The 21682-nt window shown below is 43.1% G+C and overlaps 1 protein-coding gene across 18 annotated transcripts in view; it reads left to right on the top strand.

Annotated features, from left to right (window-relative positions):
* The window catches only part of PSD3 (pleckstrin and Sec7 domain containing 3), a 151792-nt gene that overhangs the window by 78595 nt on the left and 51515 nt on the right, over positions 1-21682 (top strand). For all 18 annotated transcript variants that reach the window (XM_040655813.2, XM_040655816.2, XM_040655815.2 and 15 more), the window contains 4 exons: positions 6817-7010; positions 10959-11029; positions 17062-17219; positions 18088-18232. In XM_040655813.2, the coding sequence (XP_040511747.1) occupies positions 6817-7010; positions 10959-11029; positions 17062-17219; positions 18088-18232 (568 nt within the window). The remainder of the gene's footprint in view (positions 1-6816; positions 7011-10958; positions 11030-17061; positions 17220-18087; positions 18233-21682) is intronic.

The raw sequence follows: 21682 nt of genomic DNA, 5'->3' as shown, positions 1-21682 counted from the left end.
AAGGCAGAGCCTCACATCAGGCTACAGAGCAGTACAGTAGTGTTTTATTACTAAGAAAAGTGGATGTTGTTTTTTTCCAGGAACCCAAAAAACATGTTGTATGGCAGCATCTTTATTTCTGGATATGTTTCAAAACTGTTTTTAAGAGGCAGGCATTTTCTGTTGTTCTGCGATCAAGCATGTGGAAATGAGAACCACTCTTTCAGTTCAGCATCTTCAAATGACACAACAAGCAGATTATTGCTTCGGCTGTGCTGGTTCTCATGAGAAACCAGTGGTCTGGTGTATTGCTCTGTTTGCAGATCCTTTTCCAAAGAGGTAACATAAAGGAAGATGGAATTTAAGCTTTTCCTTTTGCAGATATCACATACCATAAGGAGAGTCTTGGAGAAGCTCTATTAGAAGCCATTTCTTGTCACGGGTATTCTGCCGAGCAGAGATGCTAGTAGTCATAGTCACTTTGCATCTTTAGCCTCCACAAGAGGATTTACAACCTCTCTTTCAGTCCTCAGAGAGGCTCACCAGAGGTATAAGTTCCAGGCCCAGAGCTGGGAATTATATCCCTCTGCTGGGAGGGACAGAAAGGACTAAAAACCTCTTCAGATTCTTGCAGACCTCATGATAATGTCTTGCTACTGAAAACCAGCATTTTCACCCAAAGGCACAAAGATTATGCCATATCTTGTACAAGGCATTGAGCTTGGCTTTGACAGGAATGTGATCACTGCATATGCCGTAATAGATCCATGACTTGGAGTACACTTGCATAGAGACGCTAGATGCTGACTGTTATCTGCATCACAAAAGACCTTCAAGCTAGGGACATTACAGGACTTGAATCATCTCCGAGAGCCTTCTGAGGTTGAGGAAGTAGTTTCACCCTTCACAATCCAGAATTTCAAGGACAGGTCAGTTTTCAGATGTATGTATCCACAGGCCAGCTGAATTTTCTGCACCTATTCCTTCTTACAACCATACCCTAAAGCTGGTGCAGAGTAAACTCAGTTTAATTTATCTTCATTACAGTCTATTCATTTTTGGACAGTTCTTCCACAGACTTATGTTTTGTACAGCCCTACAAGAGAATGTCAGCCCTACAAGAGTATGGGAAATGAGTTAGGCCAAACAAAACAGAGACTAGTGTTCCTTAGCTGCTTCCCATGACATGAATCAGAAGGCCAACCACCTCAAGGGTGTGTACAGTTATCAGGAGTCCTCTTGAATCCCTCTAGAGAAATCTGTGCCCTCTGATCCCTTTTTGTCTCTGAAGGGCCTGTATACCAATGAATGCAGCATGGGTAATAAGCAGGTATACTTAGAGTGTGTTTGCCAGGCCATGATTTCATTGCAATCATGGAGACCTAGTGGAACAGCTTGCATGACTGGAATGCTGTCAGGGGTGGCTACATACTTTTTATGGAAAAAAAAGACCAGCAAGACGAGATGGTGGAGTCGCTCTTTATGTGAGACAGCATCTAGAACGTATCTAGCTCTGCCTGGGGATGAATGACAAACAAGTGGAGAGCTTGTGGGTGAGAATTATGGGGTAGGCTTATATGGGTGATGCTATTGTGGGTGTTTACTACAGGCCACTTGATCAGAAGGAGGAAGTTGATGTGGTGAGTTGATGAGCTGCTTTCTTCAAGCAGCTGAAAGTAGCCTCACAGTCGTGTGCTCTGGTTCTCATGGGAAGCTTCAACCACCCTGACACCTGATGGAAAACCAACATTGCCAGGCATGCACAGTACAGGAGGTTCCTGTAGTATGTGGAAGTTAACTTCGTAATATATGTAGTGGAAGAGCCAACAAAGAGAGGTGTGCTACTGGAAGTTGTTCTTACAAACAAGGAAAGACTGGTTGGGAACATGAAGGTTGTGGGCAACCTTGCATTCAGCGACTATGAGATAGCTGAATTCAGGACCTTCAGTGGAAGAAAGAAGGCAATTAAGTGGGATTGCAGCCCTGCACGTCAGGAGTGCCATCTCTGACCACTTCAGTAACCTACTTGGAAGTATCCCATGGGCTAGAGCACTGGAAGGTAAGGGGGCCCAGGAAAGTTGGTTGACATTCAGACAGCACTTCTTCAAACCTCAAGATCAGTTCATCCCTAAGAGTAAGAAATCCTACAAAAGTTGCAGGAGAGCTGTGTGGATGAGCAATGTACTCATGGAAAAACTCAAATGGAAGAAGAAAGTCTATGGAATGTGGAAAAGGGGTCTGGCCACTTGGAATACAGGAATATTGTCAGGGCTTGCAGGGATGCCACAAGGAGGGCTATGGCCCACTTGGAATTATATCTAACAGTAAAGTCAAGGACAAGAAAGCCTTATTTATGTCATTAGCAAAAGGAAGACTAGGAAAAATGTGGGCCCACTGCTTATTGAATTTGGTGCCCTGAGACTACTGAGGAGGATACTGAGATGCAGAGCTACTCAATGCTTTGCTTTACTGCTAGGACAACTCCTTGAGAATTCCAGACCCTTATCGCCGTAAAGAGTCTAGAGAAAGGAAGTCTTTGCCTTGGTTGAGGAATATCTGATCAGAAATCATCTAGGCAAAATTGACACACAGTTCAGTTGACCCTAATGGAATGCAGTCATGAGTACTGAGAGAGCTGACAGAAGTGATTGCTGAGCCACTACATAAAATCCGTGTAAAGGCATAGAGAATGGGAGAGGTGCCTTGGAAATGGAGGGTAGCCAGTGTCACTCCAGTTTTCCAAAAGGACAAGAAAGAGAACCTGGGAAAATACAGGCTAATCAGCCTGATTTCTGTCACTGGGAAGGTAATGATTTAGCTTATTCTGGATGTCATCTCCAAACAAGTGGAAGAAGAGAAAGATTATCAGGAGTAGTTAACATTCACCAAGCAGAAATCATGCTTGACCAAGCTGGTAGCTTTCTACGGTGTCGTCACCAGATGGTTAGGTGAGGGTAGAGCAGTGGATGTTGCATACCTCAATTTCAGCAAGGTTTTTGATGCTGTCTCTCACAACATCCTTGTAGATCAGTTTAGGAAGTGTGGTATAGATGAGTGTGCAGTGAGGTAGATGGAGAACTGTCTGCCTGGCAGAGCTCAGAGGGTTGTGATCAGTGGTACTGGGTCTAGTTGGAAGCCTGTAGCTAGCAGTGTTTCCCAGGGATTGGTGCTGAGTCTGATCTTGTTCAACATTTTCATTAGTGACTGGGGCAAAGAGGTAGAGCCTGCCCTCAGTAAGTTTGTTGATGATACAAGTCAGGGAGCAGTGGCTGACAGATCAGAAGGCTGTGCTACCGTTCTGCAAGACCTGAGCAGATTAGTGAGTTGAGTGGGGAGGAGCCTGATGAGGTTCAACAAGAGCAAGTGTAGAGTTTTGCACCTGTGGAGGAATAACTGCTTGCACGAGTACAGGTCAGGGACTGACCTGCTGGCATGGAGCTCTGCAGAGAAGGAGCTGAGTGTCCCGGTGGACAACAGTTTGGCCATGAGCCAGCGGTGTGCCCTTGTGGCCAAGAAAGACTATGGTATTATGGTATTACTAAGAAGTGTGTGGTCATCAAGTTGAGAGTGGTGACATTCCCTGTCTACTTTGCCCTGGGGAGTCCACCTCTGGAGAACTGTATCCATTTCTGGGCACTCCCCAGTACAAGAAAGAAGGGGAGCTACTGGAGAGAGTCCAGCAGAGGGCTACAAAGATGATTAAGGGCCTGGAGCATCTCCTGTGTGAGAAAAGGCTGAGAGACCTGGGACTCTCTCACCTGAAGAAGTCTGAGAAGGGGATCTTATCAACACTTAAAATATCTGAAGGGCAGGAGTCAGGAAGATGGAGATTCTCTTTTTTCAGTGGTGCCCAGCAGCAGGACAAGGTGCAGCAGGCACAGACTGGAACACAGAAAGTTCCATATGAATATGAGAAGACTTATTTACTGTGAGGGTGACAGAGCACTGTCACAGACTGCCCATAGAGGTTGTGGAGTCTCTGTCTCTGTAGATAATCAAAACCCACATGGATGATTTCCTGAATAACCTACTTTGGAGAACTTGCTTGTGGGCGGTTGTACTCACTCAGTGATCTCCACAGGTCCTTTTCAATCCCTACCAGTCTGTGATTTTTGAAGCCATTTATCACCTTTTTTTGCTGACTAGTCTATGTAAGGGTATGTGCTTTTATCAGTCCCCACTTGACTACAGTCATGACCAGTCCTGTTCTTCTGATTTTTGAGGGTATATGACTGAATACCTTACCTGAACTGTTCTACTGCTTTGAAACTCCTCCCAATCCTGCTTTCTTGTTAAGCTTGACCACTGAAGTAACATGAAGAAATGAGTCCCAGAGCCTGCTGTTTTATTTCCACTACTATTAGATATTCAAGATCAGAGAGAGATAGAGGCTGATCAGCTGTTCTTCCATTCCTTCATGTCCTTTGTAATGAGTCCCTCTCGCCTCTCCGGTTCTCTTCACTGCACGTTATGGACTGGCTTATATGTCTTGACCTCCAAACAATCAGAACATCCATCTCTCAGTTGTGTGATAGGCTTCTGAGTCTCAAAGATGTCCCATTTTCAGTGACAGCTTGAAAGACCATTTTAAGGCCTCTTCCCTGATCAGTAGTCAGGACAACAGATACCATTTTATCCTTGTCTGCTCCGTCTACAGTTGTCTTTTAAAGGATTCCTGCTTATTAGCTGCCCTGGAGATGCTGACTTCAAGAGTACCACTCCCAGCAGTAGCGCTGTCTGGGATCCCTAGTGGTCACGACTCCTGTAGTTGCTTGCATAAGACTGCAGGTACATTCCCGCAGGACAGGATCTATATAGGATAATGTGCTCCCATGGACCCAATGAAGATGGTGCATTCCAAGAAACTGTAAGCCGTTTACTGCAGTGGGTCTCTGCTAGCAAGGAGAAATCCACTTTATCCTTGACTGAGATCCCAGAATTCACAAGCATTTATATATGACAAATCAGCCTGAGTGCTAGTGCCCTAGGGAAGATTTTAGTCTAGATTAAACACTATGAAGCACACAGAGACTCGTCTTGAGAGAATGTACTCCTGAAATGGACAGATATAAGAAGTATTTGTCACGGGGGTCTAGCCTTGCCACCACCTAGTCAGAGCAGTAGGAACAGGAAAGGAGAGGTGGGGACAGTCGAAATTGTCAGGAATTCCCAGATTTTTTAACTTGGGATAGGGCTTCAGTAGAACTCTGCACAAAGGAGTTCTTATTGCTTTGACCAACAGAAAGTTTATTGCATCTCTCTCTGTTCTGGAGTGGGAACATGCGTATTGATAGGCTGGAAGATGGAAGAACTGGTGTCCCTTGCAGGAACCTGGTTTTCTAATAAAACTTTTATTCCCCTTACTAATCAGACGATTTTGCCAGACAACATGATTATATATAGTGCACCACCATCTTCATCTCTACAACTGAATCAAATATCTAGGACCTTTCTGTTGCTCTCTAGCTGAATGTATAGCACTCATACTGTACTGTTGATAGATCTTGCCCGTGCCTCTGGATTTGGTTTCCTTGTTGTTACAGCAGTCCATGACCCTGGTATCTCTTCAGACTAAATTCCCTAGGAAGTCATTTCAGCAAGGGTTGGGATGTCACAGGTGATTGCTGTAGCCTGCAGTGTCTTGGAGGATGTTTCTTTGGGTGGTCATTTGCAGATGTGGTTGCAGTATGTCCCAGAAAGAGACTGATGCATGCCTTACTAATCCTTGTCTGATGCACGACTGTGAACATTAAGCACGTTTGCAAGTTCTGCTTTGGGTTATGTAGTTTGCCATCCGTGCTAATCATTTGGGTCCAGTGAAATGCTGCAGGTTTTCACTTTCCCCCTCAAGAAGCTATCATTGCACTCAAGTGTTAATGACTTCTTTTGTCAGATACTGGATTTAGGAGAAACATTGCCACCTTATCCTTCAGTTACCAACTTTTAGCCTACTTGATGCACCTTAGTCAGTCAACTGGAAAGAAACGTGCAGGGACTTCAAAAGAGACTGGGCTGCACTGTAATCTGACACTATGATTCCTCCAGATGCTCCATCCACCTAGATCCGGTGACCTACTGTTCTCTGAAAACAACATGGACATCCTTTGTTTTCTAAGTTAATTTATCCTTTTCACTCTTGGCTGACAAGCAAGAAGGCGTTCATTATCTGGGCAGTGCTTGTGACTTGCTGAAATAGATCACCTCGTTATTCCCAAGGGCAGTGTTGAGTACATTGTACTAATAAGTAACATTTTGAGCAGCATTCTGTTTCTAAGATACAGATAAGACAATTCACCTACTGTAGTTTTTATTTTTAAGTTAATGCTTTTATGCTAGTCTATGGAGGAAATTAAAGAAAAGAAAGTAGAGCCTGTGTGTCGTGTGTGAAATTAAGGAGTAAGATCTGGTAATCTCTAGTAATCTAATTCTTCTCATCTACATGTGAACACTTGAAGAAATCAAAGGTTTTTCAGGAGAGCCTTGCAGGCAACTATTTTCTATTTTAGCACTCAGATAAGTGAAAATAAAAACAAGTGAAGTTGTAGGACATAGAGCACTTTTGAAAGCCTGCCTTTTGGAAATATAAAAGGCAAAGTTGGTCTTTCTTTAAAATTCAGCTCCTGTAGGTTGTGCTGGTGAAGTTGATGAACTTTGCTTATAATGATGTTGATGCTTTGCTTATAATTTGTCTACGTTATAGTGTACATCTGGGTTTCTGCCAAATAAGATCCCCTATGAAGAGAGGGGTAAGATTTGACAAGGAGCTTGCAAGAATTACTACAGTGAAACCTTGCTGGTCAGTTGCTCATTCATTCTCATATTTCATTACTCATTAAGGGATGAAGAAGAGAAAAAAAAGCCTCATTCAGATGGTACAGATGAAAAAGATAATGGGAACCAGACGAAGGCTGTAAGTCGGATTGGAAACTCTAACAACCCGTTCCTGGACATCCCGCATGACCCCAATGCTGCTGTGTATAAAACTGGATTTCTGGCTCGGAAAATCCATGCAGATATGGATGGAAAGAAAAGTAAGTATCCTTCACGTGTAACATCACATTTCTTTTCCTTGTGATCTCTGCACTGTAACACTTAGGATGAGACTGTTTGCTTTTCAAGGTGAATAGTGCTGCTTCATTAGGGAAAATTGCAGCAATAACAAACAACACAGCAATTGGATTATCACACTCTCACTATCAGGCCAGGATTTACAATGTTCAGTTCCATTTGCATCAGCTCTAATGCATGTGCCTAATGACTACTGTGATACAGCAAAGCAGCATGAATCTTTTGTGCTCAAAGAAAATGAATCTCATGGTTTATAGAAGAGAAAACAATTTCAAGTGAATTATAGCTATTCAGTAGTGTTTTGGTAATTCTCCTTTTCCTTGTGTGGTACCAGGTTGTTTCAAATCTCCCCTCCCCTCTACTTCTGTCTTTAAAAAAAGGTTGTTCATCTCTGCTTGGAAGATCCTATAAGTGTTCTCTCCTTTCCCGCTCTTGGGTCACATATCTGACAAGTCCAGCAGTGTTTGGTAACAGCAAGAATTATGCCATGCAGTTTCATAAATAATCTTTGTAAATATTCTTTGTAATAATCCTGCTGTGTTTCTTATTTACTTTTAATTAACCTTTTTCCTTCTTGTCCTACTTCCATTCTTGGTGCACTAATTATTACAGGTCTTTGATTTGCCTGCATGTGTTTTGTTGTTTGGGTATCTTCAGTTGCTTGCTTTCTACCGAGAGTCTTAGAAACAGCAGAAGCTACTCAGGACACCTGTATTTTTCCCAATTATTGTTGAAGATCGGCTACTAATGTTTCATACTGCTGGGGTGAATCCTGAAGAGAAAAGCTGACTTTGTAATTAGTTTTCAGTAACTGCAGCTCTCTCTAGTTAAGCTAAGCTGTTTTGCATTTGCATGTTGTGCTAGTGTATTTTAGAAGGTTCGTTTGGAGGACTCTGTTTTCAACCTGGAGGCTAGTACAGTTAGTACAGCTGAATCCAAGTGGTGGTGGTGTAATCAAACTGACCTCATTCTTTGCAGTGAGTGGTTGTTCTGAGTAGGTTCTTCTTTATTAAATTTCTGTTTATTTAACCTTAATAAATAATTGTATATGGTTGCTATGATTAACTTATTTAATCACAAATATTCAGAATCACTCATTATTCAGCTCGTTGAATGTTGGCATTTTTGAGATAATCCTTTAATGAGTAATGTAATTAGGGCTGCAATTTCAGAAGTTCCTGTATACTTCAGAGTCTCTCATTGTCGTGCAACTCTTAAAAAGTAAAATTCTAAAATTCTAGTTGCAAATAAAATGAACTAATTTTTTAAGTTAGTTAGGACTTCTAATATTTCATTTCTTACTGAAGTTACTGCAGGACAGAGATCAGCATGTGTGAGATTGCTGATGAGGTGCTGTAATTATGTGCCATTCATATTTTCTCAGGAGAGGAGTACCAAGGGTTAAAACACTTAGCCAGTCTAGAGGAGAAGGACACAACAGAGACCAGTGGCTGCAAACTGAACTCGATAAAAGCCAGTTGTAGAGAGGAAGTCCTGGGAAATTACAGACCTGTAAGCCTTACCCTTGGGCCTGAGGAGATCACAGAACAGATCTGGAAGCTATATTAAGGCACATGCAAGATGAACAGGTGATCTGTGACAGCCAGCACAGCTTCACCAGTAGCAGATTATGTTTGACCAATCTGGTGTCCTATGATGGAATAACAGCATCAGTGGACAAAGGAAGGGCAATGGATATTATCTACCTGGACTTCTACAAAGCCTTTGACATGATCCCACATCACATCTTTATCTCTAAATTGGAGAGATAAGGATTTGAAGAGTGGATAGAGAATTGGTTGGATGATTGCAGCCAGAGGGTTGTGGTTAACAGATCTGTGTCCATGTGGAGGCCAGTCGTGAGTGGTATCCCTCAAGGGTCAGTCCTGGAACTGGTGCTCTTCAACATCTTTATCAATGACATAGACAGTGGGATCAAGCACACCCTCAGCACATTTGCAGGCAACACTAATCTGAGTGGTGCAGTTGGTAATACACTGGGAAGGAGTGCCATCCACAGAGACCTCTGCAAGCTTGAAAGGTAGGCCCATGTGCAACAAATGAGGTTCAACAAGGTCAGGCGCAAGGTGCTGCCCTTGGGTTGGGGCAGTCCCAGATGTGAGTACAGACTGGGAGAAGAATTCATAATTAAAAGCTCTGCAGAGAAGGACTTGAGACTTTTGGTAGATGAAGAAGCTGTACATGAGCCAGCAGTGTGCACTTGCAGCCTGGAAGGCTGAAAGTATGCTGGGCTGCATCAGCAGAAGGGTGGCAGCAGAAGAGAGGGAGGGAATTGTCTCCCTCTCTTCTGCCCTGGGAGGCCCCATCTGCAGTACAGTGTCCAGGCCTGGGGTTCCCAGCACAAGAAGGGTGGGGATCTGTTTGTTGGAGCAGGTCCAGAGGAGGGCTGCAAAAGTGATTAGAGGGCTGGAGCACCTCTCCAGTGAAGAAAGGCTGAGGGAACTGGGCTTGTTCAGACTGGAGAAGAGAAGGTTCCACAGAGACCCCATTGTGGCCTTCAAGTACCAAAAGGGAGCTTATAAACAGAGTGTGGGAGTGACTTTTTACATGGCCTAATAGTGATAGGATGAGAATGGCTTTAAATAAAAAGGGGAGATTTAGGTGGGATGTTGGGAAAAAAATTCTTTACTCAGAGAGTGAATCCCTGGCACAGCTGCCCAGAGACGCTGTGGTCCCCCATCCCTGGAGGCGCTCAAGGCCAGATTGGATGGGGCCCTAAGCAGCCTGAACTGGTGGGGGCAGCCCAGCCCACAGCATGGGGTTGGGGCTAGGTGAGCTTTAAGATCCCTTCCCAACCAAGCTATTCTGTGATACACTTCTGTGAAAACGTGAGGATTCTGCACAACCAGGATGCCTGCAATAGCACCTGTTGTCGAAATTCAGAAGAGCTTAATTTATGTAGAGATTTCTACTGTGAAATTCTATTGGTTGCATAATACAAGTAGGAATAATGCCCACTGTGTGAGATACGAGTGATTACCTTCTGGAGCAAGGGACTAATAACTTTTTCACTGCCACTTGGTCAGGTCAGAATTTTTGAGAGTGATGCTTTAGTCATGTACAAGCTATTAATTGCAGTATATATTATATATACAAGTGGATGTTGGTCACTGGTTTGTTCTTGGTGGAGAGTGAACTTCGATGCATGCTTCTGGTCTCTGTCTCTGGGACTGTACAGACCATGCCTTCTCTCCCTGTACCACAGCTGAATTTCAGACTGGAGCTTTCATACTTGATCTCCCTGCAACTCTTTTTTTTTCCTCTCATTTTTGTTCCTAGGGATTTGTGGGTTGGATGTGTTGCCTCTGTGATGCTCTTCAGTGTTACTTCAGGTTTCTTGAGAGGTGATTTTTGATTTGGCTCCTCTCTGCTTCCCCTTTGCCTTCCCCAGGAACTGCGGGAAGAAGGGATGGGATGAAGCAGGCATCTGACCACTTAGTGCCCGCTTGGGTGAACAGCAGTTGCAAGAAGGAAGGATGCTCTTGGGAGGCACTGCTTTTTGAGTGATGTCATGCTGATTCTGAGCAGTGGCTGCTGACCTGTTTTGACATGGAGAAAGGGTGTTTCCTACTAAAAACTTTATCACTGTACAGAGCTCAAACCTAACAGTATAGGGGCAGCGTCAGTGCCAGAGCAGAAAGACAGATCTCTCTGGCCTGCTTTCTGCATTGCTCCTGTTCTCTTCTGATCCAGTCCAATGCTGTCATCAGAGTTGTTTTATTACTCTACCTCACAGCAGGTATGTGCAGGCACTGTGCTGAGTTGCATTGTCCTTTGAAAAGGAGAGTACAAAGGAGGTTTAACACAGGACTAATGTAGCTCTCCTGTTGCCTAGACAAAGTGTAAAAATGGATCTGAGTTAAACGGGTTTTCATTTGTTTTCTTTGCAGCTCCCTGGGGAAAACGAGGCTGGAAAACCTTTTATGCTGTGCTGAAGGGAACAGTCTTGTACTTGCAGAAGGTAGGAGAAATCACTATCTTTTGGAAACTAATTAAAGGGGGATAAAGCAGCAGGCATCCTCTCCACTCTCATGACCCACCTCCAGGTTCTTTTCCCTCTGACCAGCAGTATATCTGCTCTCTTTGTGCCCCACCCTATTTACACATGCATTGAGATGTGAATTCTTTCACTACCGTGCTCCTCCATTTCTCAGTTTCAAATTCAGTCTCATTGTCACTACCCCGATGTGCACCCTGTCAATTCCAGTTTATTCCATCACTGTCACTCATGACTGACAAAACAGCTAGCTTCACAAGCAAAGACAGCATAATTTTTCTGTGTCTTGCACAGATTCCTCTGGGCTGCTTTTAACACTGCAGTTGATATGTATGACTTCACCTCCTATAAGACTGTCCTCCTTTCCAGTCTTTTCACAGTATACTTTTCTGCAGTGACTGCAAGAGCAGCTGCAAAACAGTTTAACAGCAGCTTGATCTTGGTAGGAATCTGCAGCTTCTGCTCCGTAGCAGAATTGGAGGATACCATTTTTTTTTCCAAAGCAGGATAGAAACACTTATTTCTAAAAAAATTTTACTCTCTGCCAGCAAGAAGTCTAAAAAAAAGTCAGCTCAAACCCTTCAAGTCTTTTGGCGCAAGCTTGAGTGTAATACAGCTTTAACTATAAGCTTTTTTAAACTATAACTTCTCTTGGAAAGTGAGATGGAATATATGAGGAAGAACTGACAGAATCAAATGTTGTCAGTTTGTAGATTTTGAAGCCTTTGTGTGTCCCGCCATAAGTGTAATGTTCTTGGTATAGGTGATTTCTGTCCAGGTTGCTCTGCATTGTAGAGATATGCTCTGCCGAAAGCGTTTCTGCATTTCCACTGTGTTTTGCAACTGTAAAGAGTGCAAGTGCATACTGTTATTTCCTCCTTCTTTGTTATGGGTTTCTGAAGTTGTTGGTTTCTTTGGAGGCGGCATGGTGTATGGTCTTCAAGAGGAATGAGAATGGTTTGGATCCATTTCTTACAGCACAGGGTTTATGAGGTGGCTGGTCTGTGCGCAGTGCCCATTTGACAGGGCTGAAGTGCCGAAGCAGACAAAAAATCTGGAGGCAGGAGGAAAGATTTGGACTGAAAGTTGGATGTTACATGCTCCAAAGCCAGTGTGAGAGACTAGAAACAAGTGTCCTGAACTCCAGCTAAGCCTTCCCTCCGGTTCTTTTGCTGGCAGCAGCTTCAGATTTTATTAAAATGGTCTATATGGCAGGCTTGCATTTTCACTTTCTTGAGTGAATTGCAGTCAGCTGTTTTGATTTCTGAAATGAGTCATGTTTAGCATTTATCTGAAAAGACTGGATGGTTCCCTAAGAAGTAAGAAGGTTCCTGTCCATAGCGTATGAATTAATTTTTTATTTGATCCTTGAGGGGGATTTAATAAGCTTTCAGGGGGAAGAAGTGGAGGTGCTGCCTATTTTAGAGTCTTAATTGAAAACTTCTGTAAGTATCACTGTAATATTAGTTAAGAACACTTAGACAAAATTTACAGATGCTGACATAGCATGCAGATTTTCTGCAAAAGGTTGCTCTCCTCACTGTCACCTGCCATCTCTTGGTAAGCATGAGAGTGATTTCACATCTGACTGCACTTCTGCAGAACAAATACATTGGTGGAGTTCTTGTTCTTATTTGTTTTTCAGTTGTGTATCTTGCATTTATCATGGCGCTTGAATTCAGTGATTACAAGATGGTTACTCTGCAAAGCTGTGCTCTCCCACATAGCCCTGAATCCACCTTCACTGAAGCTGTAGCAAGTGACAAGCAAGACTTCTAATTCAGCTCTAGAAAAGTTGACAGAGAGGTCTGATGGGAAGTGACTCACTCCCTGAGTGATGGGGCAGCTGTGAGCCTCCCCAGGGTGCCTGTGACCCCTGCTAAGCAGCAGTGCCTCATGCAGCATCAGTGAAACATCCTCTGATTTCTCTTCAGCTCCAGAAGGTCCAGCAGGACTTTGCTCCAGCCCTGAAATAAACCTTGCACTGTTAGGAACATGCTATTACAGAAATTGGTAATGACAGGGTTTTTAAATATATGGCTAGACCAAGTTTAGTGATAGTAAGTGTTGATGAATTGTTGCTTCCTTCTGCAATACACTGGAAGACAGAAATGATCCCAATTTCATAAAGTTGAGGAGGATTTTAGAGCAGCTTGATTTCTGTGTAGAAATGCAGAACTATGGTGGTAGTTATGGGCAAGGGATTTCTTTCTTTCTGTTTCCCTTCTCTCCTAATTATGCAGTGCTGCAGGGCAGGATGCATGCCCATACGCATTTACAAGATTTCCCTCTTTCTCTCATTATCTGTACATCTGTGGAGGAAAAAGCGGTGATGATAGTTTCATTGCACTGAGTGCTATTCAAGCAGAGGAGAGAGAAATCTTACTGTTCTAGGTACAGTATGCCCACAAATAAATGTACAGGCCTCTGCACTGTTGCTTTCTGTGCTCATCTGTAACTCAGCTGTTCCCTCAAGACATTACTCTAATATAAATATTAATAGTTTGTAACAGCTGTGATTCTCCCAGTGGGTAGTGTGATACCAGTTCTCTTCCCATTCTGTTTGCATAGCAGACTAATTCTTCTTATTTTGCTGTCAAAGTCTATAGATGAGAATGGTTCCTAAATGGCGGTCATTTGAGATTTACAGGGAAGTTTATCTGGGCAATCTTGTCTCCGTGCCCATTTTTTTTTTCATTGGAACTGCTCCAGTGCTAATTACTGTGCTGCATATTGTTTTATTCTTTAATGAGTGATTTGAGAGAGAGAGAGTTTCTGAATTAGCGAGCACAGAGGTCATTGGAGGAGTTCAGTGGAAGCGTTCACAATTAGCCAACTAAACATGCCTGCACAATATTATATAAAATGAGTGGTTTGACATGTTTGGGCTGTTGGCCCTGACTCTGGACATCCTCAGGCCAAGGCTAATTTCCTGCCCTCTGTTTATAGCAAGAGGAAATTGCAAAGTAGGATCTTGACAGAAAGTCTCTTAGCTAGACTGACATGGGATGTGATGTGTGTACAGAAAAGAGGCTTATAAGGAGAGCAAAGAAGGCTGACCTCACTTCCTTGCTAGAAATTGCATATGAGCAGGCAGTGCAGGACATGGGCCTTTGTGTTTTGACTCTGCTCTGAGGTTTGCAAAATCTGGGCTCTTTGATGTGATACTTTATAATCTTGTGGGATTTCAGGTATTTTTATAAAGTTTTTCTCAAATATGTTTCCTTTGTCAAAATTAAAAAAAAAAAAAAAAAAAAAAAAAAAGGGAAAGGCTGTGAGGGTGTAAAGTGATCAGAGACAAAACTTTCTGAAAGCATTTTGCATCCATTATGTGCAGTTGACCAGAGGTGTCCACCCACAGATACCTTGGCTGATAAGAAGCTGATTGCCAAAGTTGGGTGTATCAGAAATGGCTGCAGGAATGTGTGTCCGTGTAGAAACTGGGTCAGCAGAATGTATAAAAGTCATTTGTTAGGAGTCTGAGAAAGATGAATTCAGCATGTAGTTATACTGTGTGCAGCATTCACAGCAGCTTTCAGTTGATATTGAGGTCACGTTTCCTTTCTGGTTCCTTATATATTTCTTGCCACTGATTTGGTCTAACTTTAGTGAGCTGCCTTTCATTTCTGCTCCACCTCCACACTGACGCTCGCACATGTGCTGTCCTCGGTGGCATATGAAATATGGATGTTTCTTTGCCCCTGGCATTGCCTGCCAGTTAAGAAGAGTTGAAGGCCTTAAAGGAAGAATTTTGACAGCACATTCACGTCCCTTCAGCTTTCTCTTAGACTGGCCAACTACTGGTAGACATTTCTGGTATGCTGATGACTGCTTTTGGAGAAGCTGGCAGGGACTCAGCTGTCAAGGTAGAGTGCAACCAGCTGATCCAGTGGGATTAGCAAGGATTATAATGAAATCTCTCTGTCAGTAAGGAGGGGTTCTGAGTCAGTATCGCTTCTGGGACTGCCCAAATGTGGAGTTGTTCTGGAACAGATTTAGACACCAGAGTGAGTTGTGACCATTGGATTCATCTTACAGAAAGCTGAGAGGAACCAAGCATAGTAGTAGCTGACACTGTCTCTAGGCAGTAATTTGAGGAAAGCCAGAATATCACGCTTCTGAGGTCTAAGTTCATTTCCTGGCCTTGACTTTTTTCTCATTCCTTGGATAGTGGAGCCAGTCATTTCCTCCAGAGCAACCACCAAAGAAATCAACTTTTCTACCTTTGAATGAGGAGGCTTGCTTCCTTCATCATCAAGATAGAGCTGGGTGAGATGTTGGCCAGCCTCCTCTAGTTCTTGCCCTTTGACTAGACACCTTCACAAATTCACCTTGAAGAAGGGGTAGAGAGTGTCCTGAATGGGAGTAGGAAGAGTACCTCATGATAGGAAAGTCCATCCAGTACTTGCTGGGACTTGGCAGGACCTATGGCCAGGGGAGGGAAGGAGCATTTGCCTTAGCTCACTGTCAGGCTTTGAAAACTCCTTATGTCGCAGGTGATTAGGCTGAAGGCTACCCTTTGGACATTAGTGCAGCAGTCCTCTGCCTTTCTGGTTGTTCTGCCACAGCTCTATGGTGTGTGCTGTTGTCTTGACACAGTTGGAGCTGTTGATTGTGAAGATATTGCTGGTTAGTGGCTTCTTCCCTGGCTTACTGATGAAGTGTCTAACCAGTAGCAGGTTCTGGGCCTATACTAGCTGGACTAGCTGGGAAGCTGGCAGAGTAGTGGGATGTTTTGCCCTCCCTTCTGGAAAATGGTGGTCACCACAGGTGATGACTGTCGTTCCCTGTAACTCATCCTGGAGAGTCCCAGACAAACCCAACCTCACTGATGAGAGCACAGATGATCTCAGCAGTTAAAGCTCCTGTCTGTATACTTTGCTGGGTGTTTAAGCTAATGCTGTCCCTCCTGTATGATTTGTGTTTTACTCTGTACTCTGTTGTCCTCTAAACTCCATGTCATAACTCTTGTGTTCAAGTGAAGGGATCAATAGTTATGACACCTGCAGGGAATTACTCTTCTGCTTTGCAGCCATCATACTAGCTCCCTTGGTGGATGCTTCAGATGACATTGATCTCTGGTGAAGTCACGAAGGAAAGATGTAGAAACAGTTGCTGGTTGCTTTGGACTCTCCTTGAGAAACTTTGTACAAGACTGCTGGTGATTAACTTTTCCTTAAAAAAAGCTTCTGGCTTTTCTTATATTTGAAAAAAACATTTGTAATGGAGTGTGCTTTAAATTGAACTTGGAGCAACGCAATTATTGTACACTTGCCCGGCTCATGTTGCTTGGGAGATCAAACACTGCTCCCAGCAGACAACTGCAACACAGAGGAGTTTGTCTCACTGTTTTTATTATTTGCTGGGAGTGGTACCATGTTGCAAACCTGAACAATGCTGTGCTTGCCATTTGCAGACCCTGCTCAGAGAAGGTATTCCCTCCTGTGGGTTGTACAGCTCTATGCTTTCATAGAGATTGTGTAATGTGGTGTAACTAGAAGCTGGCCTGGTAACCCCAGAGATTCTTTCTTTTTCCTTTAATAAAGAGTAAAGATATAGACTGAAGAAAATGTGCAAAGGAGCTGTGTGATGGTGCTGGATCCATAAGGCTGTTAGTGCTTGCCAGATTAGCCATTGCTAGGTTTTTTCCCTAGCATCATAGCAAAAGAGAGATTTAAAGAATGTTGTTGTATTTGCTTTGTGGAGACTGGTAGGGTGACTTCTACACTGCTAAAGACTAGCAGAGCAGTGGAAGTTGAGAATTCCAGCAGGAATGAGCATTTGAGTACTGGAGGTGGAGAGCTGGCCTTGAAGGATTCCTGAAGTGAAGACAAATAGTCCACTGCTGATTTGGAACTACTTCTCTTCCTTTCAAAGAGACCACATACTTTAATAATGCTTTTCATCACTATGCAACAAGATTTTTCTTCAGATTAAGAAAAAAGGAGTCGCACATGGAGAAATAAGATGTCGTTTTTCCTTGCTAATTTCTGTAGGATGAGTACAAGCCAGAAAAGGCTTTGTCGGAGGAAGATCTGAAGAATGCAGTTAGTGTGCATCATGCACTGGCATCCAAGGCAACAGACTATGAGAAGAAACCCAATGTCCTCAAGCTTAAAACAGCAGATTGGAGGGTCCTGCTTTTTCAAGCCCAGTAAGTGCTCTCTTCTGATTTGTGCCAATAGTTGAGGGAAGAAGGCAGTTCTAAAGGAGGGGTAAATTCATTCCTGGACAGGTTAAAGTAGAGGTTCAATCTGTTTATATGATCAGAAATAAGATTAAGTAGTGATATGATTAGAGTGCGCAAGTAGTTCATGAGAAAGAAATATCAGGTTTTAAGAGGCTTTTTAATCTAGCTGAGAAAGGCATAACAAGATGCAGCAGCTGGAAGCTGAAGCTGCAGGAAATTCAATTTGGAAACAAGGCACAAACTTTTAACAGTCAGAGTGATTAATCATTTTAACAGATGACCGAAGGCAGTCTTGGATTCTGTCTCCTGATGTCATCAGGACTTAGCCGGATGTCTTTCTAGAAGATACGCTTTGGTTAGAAACAAAGTTAGTACTTAATACAAGAATAATTTGATTAAGCTCTTCAGGCTGTGATATGCAGACAGAACAGATGACCTTCTTTTGGCTTCTGGCATTGAAAACTGATGGACAGGTTTTTTGCATTAGCCCTTTTCTATGAGATCCGCATGGAACCTCCTAGAGATCTTAGGCTGCAGAAAAGTTGAGACTTCAGGACATGTGTCTGAATCAGGGCATTGGCTGGCTCTGTTTCCTGTTGCACTTGGTTTGGAATAGGAAAAGATGCATGCTAGGGTGAGTTATGGACTTATTCATGAGCCAGCCTGTGAATGAGGCACCTGAAACTAACTGTTCTCAAAAGCCAGAAGACTCAGCAGACTCTAAAACTTGTTCAGCTCTTCTTATTCTCACTTTGAAAGTGCCAGTGAAAGGGTGGGAAAGAGGGAGAGGAGTCTGAGTCAACAAGCGCTTGATACGTGCTTTTTGCCCCAGGAGCCAAGAAGAAATGCAGACCTGGATCAACAAGATTAACTGTGTGGCAGCTGTCTTCTCTGCACCACCGTTTCCAGCAGCAATTGGCTCCCAGAAGAAGTTCAGTCGCCCACTCCTGCCAGCCACCACAACAAAGCTATCTCAGGTGAGTTGTTGTCTAGAAGGCTGGTTATGGAGATTGTTCTTGACTGGTTGGAGTCTGGAAAACGGTCCCTAACATTGTTTTGCTCCTGTCAATACTAGTATTTCTAGGAAAAATAGAACATCTTCTAGGAAGGTAAATCTGTTTGTTTCCCGTGTCAAGATTTTAAATAGAGTGAAAGAAGAATTGAGTTGGCCAAAGAAGACATTGGAAAAGCGTTTTGCTCCCCAGTCCAAAGAGGAAAATCAGAAAACACTACTGAGTGCTGCTCCTTACTCCCCTTGTCTAAGCTTAGAGGGACAGTTTGAGACATGATGCTATCTGGAGCTTTTCAATAAGCAGGGGTAATCATGGTTCAAACGTGACCTGTGGTGGCTTTGACTCGTCACAGTTGTTTGAATCCCCATCCCTGAAGACAGTCAAGGTCAGGCTTGACAGGGCTCTGAGCAGCCTGATCTACCTGCAGGTATCCTTTTTCATTGCAGAAGAGTTGGACTAGGTGACCTCTAAAAGCCCTTCCCAACTCAAACAATTCTATGATTCTATGAGGGAACATAATTAATATAATTACTTTGTATTTCTGATGAAAAGCAAGAGTCAGTAGTGTAACCAGTACCAGATCTAGGATTTTCATCCCATGGATGTAGTCCTGCAGAGGACATTTCAAATACCGTCAAACTGGTGTTATTTTTGTGAATGTGTTTATAACCACCGATTTCAAAGGAAATAAACATATTCCTGATTATTTGGATTATTGGGATAGTAAAGGGTGAAAGCTGATTCATCAGGCAAGTATTAATTTTATTTCTCCTCTAATACTTTTCCGGAGGTCCTTATTAGCTGAGGGAGTTCTTGTTTTATGTTCGTTAACTGTTACATGAACATCCTTGGTCTTCCCATATGATTATATAAGCTTTTACCTTTGGCAACAACCTGTGTCAGGGAGTTTCACAGCTCTGATCCTTCTTGCATGAACAAACATCTCCCGTTTCTTTCAGCCTGGCTGTGCCTGATGCTTGCACCTGTAGCTCTGTGTACTTTGATGTGATACATGCCTGTAATTTCTCCTGCATTGGCAGGAAACCACTACTGATTGTGTTAATCAGGTGGCAGAAGGGAGAGATCCCAGTAGTTGGTGTATAATTTTATGAGTAAGCTGCTATAACTTTTAAAGTCATCTCCCCGTGCTGGATTGCTTCTTAAATGCATTTTTGCCATCTTCATAGCCTAGCAACACTCCTTAGAAACCATTATCTCATAATCTGCATTTCTCTAAGGGGGTGTTTTTTATGTCGCCCCTGCTTTTTCCTGCTCTGTGGCAGTAGCCTTTCTTCTTACGGTGTGGTGACCGACTTTCCATCTTCTATTCTGGGTTAAAGTTTAAATCATGTCTCATACAGGATAATAATAACTTGTCCTTTTGCTCATGCATACTTTTTTTATATATACTATCTGGGGTTTCAATAATTTTCCCCCAGACACACAAAAAAAGTACTTTTACTCATTGTTCTGTGTGATTGTTCCATTTAGCACATTGTTTCCCAGTCTCACTGTTTCTGTTTAATCTGGAAAGAGAAAAAATAGAACACAGCCCTGCGGTTTGTGTCTTGAAGAAAGGGAGACACAAAATGTGGAATAAGATAAGCTGTTTTAGCTAACGGCAGAAGAATGTTAAGTGTTCAAAGCAGATAAATTCAAAGACAAGCAGAAACATGTCTGCTTTTATCTGTCAGTATGGAAAAGCTGCCAGCGGGCTGCTTCTTATTTGGCAGACAAAAAAATATGAATTGTCAAATCCCTCTGGTTGCTGTTTAGGATTCTGTGGGCTGAATCGTGATGCACAGTACTTGAAGGGGCTTCTTCCTGGTCAGGCAGAAGATGCAGTGAGAACCTAACATGGCTGAGAGAGGGAGGATGGACATGACATTTTCCATGCAATCATTGTACCAAGTTTCCTTTCAGTGTCTGATCTCGGTTAACCTGGAGGGATGTGACAAAACTGCCTATAAAGGAACACCAGTGTAGAAAGGATGTAGTAACTCTGTTTTCCTTTTTTTTTTTTTTGGGGGGGGGGGGGGGGGGGGGGGGGTGAACGTATACACAAATACACCGAAGGGCTGCTGCCCTGGAAATTACAATTGCCAAATTAAGAGCTTTTCAAAGACCTCCTGTCGTCAGAGTAGAGAACCCGCTGCAACAGGATGTCCCTGAGACCAGCAATTTAGCACAAAGAGTGGTTGGACACTTACAGAAAGAACAGTGGATTCACGATAGTTACTAGCAGCAATAACAATTTCTGGAAGCCAGTAGGGATCAGTTTGAGCCACCCATGTATAAGTGGAGGCAAATTATCCCACTTATTTTCTTCTACAGTCCTCTCGGAAAATAAAAAAGTGAAACACAAGATCAGCTGGGGCTCAGCTATCATCCTGTGTAGAAGTTTTTCCCCTTTCTGCTCTTTTCTGCAGCTCAAATTATGTGAGCTGAAAGGCTTAGTCCTTGGTGTTACTAATAGTGCATTGCAGATATGTCTGAGATAGGCTTGAAGCTGCAAGCTGCACATCCACACCACTAGGACACTACTGGCAACAGTCTTCTCTTCTGAGGCTAGGTAAATGTCTGGTAACTGAGCTAGGTGCTACCTGCTGTTATGACTGACTAGATCATTAAGGTTTGCACGGTAGTATCTATATTTTGGATTTACCTAAATCAAACATAGTTTTAAATCCAAGCATAGAGATGGCCAGAAGGCCATGCAGCAGGAGCTGGAAACCTTCTGAGCTGAGGGAAGGTTAGCTGACAGATGGACTGGAGGAAGTGAGTGGGCCTGGGATTATGATAAAGGAAATTAGAAAGGGGAGAGTAGTAGCTCCTCACTCTTTCCAACTGCACAGTGGGATAAAAGCTAGTAGCAGCTTAGCAAAATGAGATACCTTTTTAGGAGTGGGCTGCCCCTCTTCTGGATGCATTGCATTGTTCTGAACAAATGGAAGCCACAGACTGGAGAGCATTTGGTAGTGTGGAAATGTAAGGAAGGGCTCTGATTCCATGTCCTTTCTGTCCTGGAAAAACCTGCCTTTATATTGCAAAGACCCGAGGCAGGGTCTTTGCTTGTCTTATTCTGCCCTTGGTCTGACTCCATGTAACAGCCTTAATTAATTTGCCAAAAAATGTATTAGAGCAGAAGTGTCATGTTGTCAGTAACGCTCTGCAGCAAGCTGCTTCCGTTGCTCTCAGCAAGGCAAGGGATGACAAGTTTGCTATCCTTCCCAGTGGCATCTGCTCACTGCTGAGTTTTTCTGCAAAGTTGGCCACTTTACTTGGATGCCTTTGAGAATGCTGCTGGGGACAGAGCTTTGGGAAAACAGGCCTGATCAATCTAATTAAGATTAGTTAAGATAAAGCAAAAGTTCTCTTTTTACTTTCCTTTACTTATTGAATATTTTAGATTCT

Source organism: Gallus gallus, chromosome Z (assembly GCF_016699485.2).
Source record: "Gallus gallus isolate bGalGal1 chromosome Z, bGalGal1.mat.broiler.GRCg7b, whole genome shotgun sequence".
Taxonomy (NCBI): domain Eukaryota; kingdom Metazoa; phylum Chordata; class Aves; order Galliformes; family Phasianidae; genus Gallus; species Gallus gallus.
This window is presented reverse-complemented; position numbering and strand designations above follow the sequence as displayed.